We start from the raw sequence: 7534 nt of genomic DNA on the forward strand, positions 1-7534 counted from the left end.
TCACTTATACCATGTTGTTTTAAGTGCATTCCTATGTTTCCCTTTCTGTGTTCATCAATGCGTTGATAAAGGTGTCGGCAAGTATAGCCGACATAGCTTGAATCACACAAGCCACATTGAAATTTATAACGTCGATCCTTTTTGTCAATAAATTTTGTGTTAAAGATTTAATAATAATAATAATAATATAATAATTCTGGATTTATATAGCACCTCACGTTGACACAACCTCGAGGCGCTTAACAACAACAAAGAAGAAAAAAACCCAAACAAATGCAAATGTACCAAAACAAATTATTATCAAATAATTATTTGGTTTTTAGTTTAGTTTAATTAAGTTCAAATGAATGGTTAGATGATTATCAATAAAAGTTATTACAATGCTTTGGTGATTGGAATCATTTTAAAGCATGTTACTTTCTTATTCATCCCAAAGCCTTTCATTTTAATGTTGAATCATACAGATTTTAAGATGGTAATGTGGGATGGTAAATTTAAAGCACTAAGATCTGTATGTACAGTAGGTCAGATATTTAAACAAAATTTTGCAGTTACTTTAATATTTCCAGAACAATGGGGTCAGGTGTATTAAAAACAACCAGATTGCTAAATTAAGAAACCTCCCAAGCATATGCACAAAAAAACTAAATGTTGAAGGTTACTAATATTAGCCAATCAAATCACTCTTATACAAAATGGTCTGAGAGTTTTCAGCCAATCAGGTGGTAGAGCAGAGTATCCTGTTTTGTACAGCACTGCACTGTAGCTTAAATGTCTAAATATCTTGTCATAAATACTGTAGAGCACCATCATAGAAATGAAAAACTTTTGGCCGTAATTATTACTAAAATTATGAGTTATATGTCAATGTTTTTTTTTATATATATATTGTATTTTAATGCCTCTGCATGTTAGAGGACAATTGATAATCAATAATTATATTTTATTTGTAAAATTTTTATGTGTGAACATATGTTTTGTGAGTGGATTTATGTGTTTTCTCACAGCCATAATGATGAAACAGCATGTTAATTTATGCTTCATGAATAGTAGAGCAGGCCTACATAATAAACAAACGACTGAACCAACTAACCCTATTCCTACAGTAAGTCATCAGGGAAAAGCTCGCCATTATGTTTGACTACTTTAAATTACACACAAAACAATACTGTACTACTGTAGTACAACCTTAGATGTTTGGAATCACAAATAATAACTTCATACTGACACCTGATTGGCTAAAAACTCTCAGACCATTTTGTATAAAGTTATTTGATTGGTTAATATTTAGTAACCTTCTTTTTACATTAAGTTTTTTGCGCACATGTTGGGAAGCTTCTTACAAGTTAGCAAATCTGGTTGTTTTTTTTTTTAATAAGCTTACCCCATTCTTCGGAAAATATTAATGCAAATTTTTAAAAATGTAAAAAATATACCTGCTTATAGTGGTTTAAGTTGACCATTTCACAGCTTAACGGTTTGTACGTGATCATTCCAAATTTCAGTCCGGATGCCTAAAAAACATCCCCCTAGCATAGTTTAAAGTCTTTGTTGTTTTTTTTTAAGGTCAAACAAACTTTAAAATTTATATATAATTTGTGAGATTTGAGTTTTACTCTAGGATGAACTCTAGGCATACAGTATGTGTAGGCTAGACTCTATCTAACATGCCTACAGGCTTTATATTTCTGGTCCTCTATTATAAGGCAACACCCAAATCGACCAGATTTTATGCACTGTATTCAGTTTGAAACTTAACCTGGAATCAATCCAAGACTAAATACTGGTAGGTTAAAAAATTATGTTATAATAGAATACACTTAAATTGAGTAAAACTTGCAAAAGGATCCCTTCCAGATCATCAGCATTTTGACATCACATTCAAATTTTTCTAATGATAATAAGCCATGAAATGTCAGACAATGGTAAATTATTAATTTATTTGACAGATTCGAGGATTACATTCAAAATCGTGACTGCAATGCCAGTTGTACTGTGCTGTACATAGAGCTGGTAAACTATATGAAATTTGTAGTACAAATGATGATATGAACTGAAAGTATCTAATTTTTTTTTTTATTTGATACATCATTAAAATGTGGTAATGTTATAAAATAATAACTAAAAATACTATAGGCAGGAATGTAAAAAAATCAAATGTTAAAAATTGAAAATAATTCTAAGTGACAAAATTAGCATAAAAACTAGTGGATGAGCCTAGAGAATATCTAAATGAATTTTAAGTTTAGTCCTCAATCTTCTTGCAGTTACAGTGGAGCTGCAGAAAGACGAGATTTTTTTTATACCTTGTTCAGCGAACCCGCCGAACACAAATATTGATGATTTCGAATAAAAATAAAATTTTATTTTGGCACCCGCCACCACAGAAAAGAGAAATTTCATAAAAAATTAATTTTTTTAAAATATTTTTATTACGCCCTCCGTTGCCTTGAAATCTCCAAAGATAAAATATGTATATATTTCTTCCTAATTATATACTGTAAATTTGAAGCATTTAACCATCCTATTTTACATTCACCAATAAAATTTTATTTCTATTTTCTCCTCCGTCTGGATGTTTTTGGCAAAACTATTTGCTAAGTAAGAAAACAAAATTTTATTTTTATTTTTATTCCGCCCTCCTCCGATGATCTTTAAAAAAATAAGTACGTGAAACAAGGAATAAAAAAGGTTTCGCCTAAGGGGAAAGGAAAGTCAAATTGCATTGTAGGAGGAGGGAAAAATTCTGAAATAGCGAGACATGAAAGAAAAAAAAATGAACATTAAAAACATCAATAAAATTACAATGTACAAGCCTCTCTCCCTCCAATTAAAGACCAGTTCTGGGACTTCGGTTTCCATGGTGTTTAGCGGCATTTGTCTCTACTACAAAGAAAGTTGTTAAATTTGGGATCACAAAAATGTGGTCTCTAATTGGAGGTGGTCTTTAATTGGAGGAGTCTTTAATTATAGAGAGACCTGTATTATTACTTTGATCAACTTAAAAACTCAAATTAATAATAAAAATTCCAAACAATTACTACAATTATCTGTAAAAATATTTGGTCTTACCCATAAATAATGCTAATAATATGTGACAAAATTAGGAGAAAATAGACAAATATTCCAACAGATCCAAGGAAACAAAACACCATGGACGCGTCCATTACTGCCCACACATACGCCATCATTCGTTGCGAGGTACTGTAAAAGGCATCATACCATCCGTCTACAGCCATCTTGTGAATGCCTTCGAAGAAGACTGTAAAAAGAAGATTAGCCTGAGTAATGCATTTTGGGATATATGCCAAAAATTAATGAAAATAATTATGACAATGTAATGCTGAATTACATACTGTAGAAATTTTTAGAAGGTAAAATAAACCCCAGCAGTTAACAGATAAACATTCCTAAGAAATAGGCCTAGATAGGCCTACCGGTAAATAACTTAATTGGTTCTAATTAACTTTTGCACCTACTGTAACTTTTAATTCTTAATTTTTTTACCTCAATGTTCTTCTCACAGTCACAACACACAAATTATAAAACATTTTTACATGACTCAACCACTCACATTTTTCAACAAAAAAAATACCTTTATAAATAAATTTATAGACGTTGATACAGCGTGCTAGCACGACAAACTGTACATACTGTACTATTTTGCTGCTTTGCAATCCAGTAAGAAATTGCCAGAATGTTCGAGTCAATTCTTAAATTTTAAAACAATTAAAGGCCAGTCTTACAATTTGAATCTGAATTTTCCCATGAAACATCCGTCAACAAAATGTGGCATCATTACGTGGTACCATCTTTTTGAAATTAGGTGCGAAAGTGCATTAGCGCCACTTAATTTACGTCTGAGGAGGGATCCCGGGCTGCATCACCAGTTCATACCTGTTCCAGGGAGGTGGCTATGAATTCGTTCCAACTTGGCCACAAGTCAACTCGGCCACAAAAAGTTCGGCCACAGTCAACTCGGCCACAAGTCAACTTGGCCACTATTTTAACTCAGCCACAAATCAACTCGGCCACAAGTCATTTACTGGTACTACTACTACTACACTTTCAAGGAGTAATTCATCAAGTATAAAATACTAATTCTTTAAGTATTAATATAATGTATGTGTTTTTCTTAATTATTAAGATTGCTTAAATTGTTAATGTTACATTATTGTCAGATTTTATTCCATTCTGTAAGTGGCGGGATTTCTCTGTTGAATAAGAGTACAGTGTGAAGAAATGAATACAACGATGTCACGACGATGATCAGAATTTTACTAAAATATACTGTGTACTTCATTTCAATCACATTGAAGAAAAGGATGCAAAAACTGAGTAATATTTACATTTCATTTTAATTATAAATGACTTGTGGCCGAGTTGACTGTAGCCGAACTTTTTGTGGCGGAGTTGATTTGTGGCTGAGTTGACTTGTGGCCGAGTTGACCTGCTTCCGTGGCTTATGTCTATGACAAGGCCTAGGCCTTTCAATGTTCAAATCCATAGCTCATTCTAAAAATCCCTAGGCCTAGCCTACCTACTAGGCCTAGCATTAGTAGGCTTATTATTAACAACATACCGTAAAACCTAGCCTAGGCCTAAGTAAGAATGATGTCTCTCATATTTTATTGCCCAATGAAATTGGAACAAAAAAAGAGCATAATTTTTCAATTTTAATGACAATTTTTCAATGCCTAGGTCTAGCCTAGTCTAGGTCCTGAGCTGGTAATTAAGTGCAGTTTATTCCATTCGTTCGGGCCTAGGCCTAGCATTGTAAGCAGAGGATAAGATCATAATCATTCTTACCAGTCAAAGAGAGTCTAATCAACCATGGAATCAGCAAAACAACTACCGTGACCGAAACACTCACCGCTACCGTCGTATCTCCTCGGTTGCGGGAACAACAAAACAAGCTACTAGTCAGGCCTGGCTAGCAGCAGACGAATCGTTCGATCAAGTATAACCATAACATTTTAAATCCCAGATTAAGATATTTGCCGTCGTACTGCACAATATTAATGATTGTTCCACTGCCTCTTGTTAAGCTTCTCTGTGCTACCGTCTAGGCTATAGAACGTGAATAACATAAACTTTAAAGAACGTGAAAGCCTATCGCACCTCCCTCTCTAGCTGCAATAATTGTTGATGAAATGTTAGCATAGACCACTCCGTGTATCTCTTGATCCACCATCCGGATGAGTTGATGAGTCGCGTTATGGCGCCCTCTTAATATATAACTTGGAAATCTTGGACTTTCTATCGTCGAGCTTTTATGTTATTTATAAAATATTCCTGAATGATAAATATTGAAAGATTTGCATAATTCAAAATTCCCTTATTTGGGCAATTTTTCAATATGATTTTCATCACAAAATAATGATACAGTAAACTAATAATAAGTAACCAAATTGCTGTCATGTCTGCCAAGTCCGGGTCTGAAATCACACCGGTAAAACACTTCTTAATAGGCGGCTCCCACAGGCCGGCCAAATTTGGTCCGCGAAGCAAATTATTCTGGCCCACGATTAATATTTTAAAATATGTATTTAAACAAATTAAAATTAATAACCATTAGATGAATATTTTGTCACGATAAAGGCCAAAACACTACACTGGGCCACTGTGACGTGTGACGTAGGGGGACACCCGTACCCAGATCTAGAATCAAAATCATTATTACCAACCAATCAACAAACGCCAAATGACTAGTAGTATTGTTCAGCTAAATAGCAAATTAAAAATAAAAATTTATCAGAGACCTGTTTCTATTATCAGTAGACCGAGATTTTACAGGCGAAATGTTTTTAGCCTTTAAAGCCCTGGTATTTGATGGATATACTATAGTGAAATCACACCGCCAAAACTATTAGGGTCTATTAAACTTTGTATGGCTGATACTGTGTGTTTTTGTCACGATTATGCCTGTAACTTCATGTTTGGCAACCAGGGAGTTGTTGTATGGACGACGTACGAGCAGGTAACATTACAGTATTTGGTTGGGCGTAGAGAAGCAAGGAAACAAAATATCTAGTTTTACTCTGATAGGAAAAAAAGTCCAATTCAGGAAACGCTATTTCGCCCACAGTTACACTTGTAAAAAAACAGAAAGACATGACAAGTTCTATTAGCAGTCACCGACAACATTAAGCGTCCAGCGACCCTGAACATATATTTTTAGCATGAAAATATGCTTTAATTTTGGTGTTGTTTTTTTTTAAATCTGTATAAGCCTGCTTATTATTAGGCCTTTGAATACGGCACTTACAAACAACAAACACTCAAATTTTGTCAGCTCATTCTACCGAAGTGATCAGTTTCGGTGACAAATAAAATAAGATAAGATAAGATAAGATAAGATAAGATAAACTTTATTGTCCAAATAAAAATGGAAATTCAAGTTCCATTTGGCGTAAAAAAGCACTATTAAAAAAAAAAAAACACTACTCAATTCACAATAAGTTACATTAAATTACATTAAGATTTATCATTGCATTAAAAATAGATACATGTGTATCCATGCATGTGCGCAGCACATGTATACATACATATACATACACACACATACATGTATATATGTACACATACATATATACACACATATATACATACATACCGTACACACACATGAAATTGTATTATCAAAAAGGAATAATAATGGAATAATAATGAGGCCTACATCATTTAGATATGCTGTTCTAAAATGCTAATACACTTATATACTGGTGAAAGGGTTTTAGAGGGTGTTCCCTATCCCAAATGAGATTTTTTTTTAAGGAGAGGAACCCCTGGATGGCCAAAAATGACATTCTCAGACTGTGACAGGCATGTGTTGGCTAGGCGTTCGCCTATTTTAATATTTTTTTTAGTCCGACTGCCCGACGAGCTCTTTATGATGGGGGAGAGCCTGACCTGTCTGACCTGACCGGTGGGGGAGGCTTTATTCAGTAGAAACACAGCGTGTCTTGAGTCATGGGCCAACGTCAATCTGTGAATGACTTCACAAAGCCATAGGCTACAATAAAGCAGGCCCTTTATATCAGTTATTTTTTTGTCCACTTTGCATTCATCGCGGTAATCTGACCCCTCGTCGGGGAATCCCCCACCCCTCCCCTCCCCCGGTTCGGGTACCTCGGTCTCCCGTCGGGCAAATCCTGGCGCCACCTCTGATTACTTGCAGTGAAGTAAATCTAAAATGTATTCATCAAGTTATGATGATCTGACGCAATTAAAAAACGTACACAATATAGTTGAACTAACTTTAAAATACTAAACAAATGCCCGAGCCCCAGTGCACTGTCTGCACTTCCCATATCTACGCCAATGGAGTATGAACAAAATTAGGTCTAAATATTCGGGATTGGCAAATCAAATAACGTTATTCGGCTAGGCAAATTAACTTATTTGGTCAGACGACTTCGTCATGGTGTAATGGTGGTGGTGGGGCAGGTTCGTTATTTTTTGTCATGTTAACATCAATATCGTTATTGCCTTTATCCTGAGATTAATGTTAACATGGTATTTAAGTGTAGGA

The 7534-nt window shown here is 34.4% G+C and overlaps 1 protein-coding gene across 3 annotated transcripts in view; it reads right to left on the bottom strand.

The window, feature by feature from the left end:
- Window positions 1-5186, bottom strand: part of LOC117120215 (ceramide glucosyltransferase-like) — a 62108-nt gene extending 56922 nt beyond the window's left edge. For 2 of the 3 annotated variants that reach the window (XM_033265229.1, XM_033265227.1), the window contains exons 1-2: window positions 4810-5186; window positions 3073-3262 (exon numbers count right to left, since the gene is read on the bottom strand). In XM_033265229.1, coding sequence (XP_033121120.1) covers window positions 3073-3239 — 167 coding nt within the window. In that variant the 5' untranslated portion in view covers window positions 3240-3262; window positions 4810-5186. The remainder of the gene's footprint in view (window positions 1-3072; window positions 3263-4809) is intronic. The other variant, XM_033265228.1, reaches the window with a different exon arrangement.
- Window positions 5187-7534: the final 2348 nt, after the last annotated feature.

This window comes from Anneissia japonica, unplaced genomic scaffold (assembly GCF_011630105.1).
Source record: "Anneissia japonica isolate Jap-2015-1 unplaced genomic scaffold, ASM1163010v1 scaffold3798_len331662_cov138, whole genome shotgun sequence".
Classification (NCBI taxonomy): domain Eukaryota; kingdom Metazoa; phylum Echinodermata; class Crinoidea; order Comatulida; family Comatulidae; genus Anneissia; species Anneissia japonica.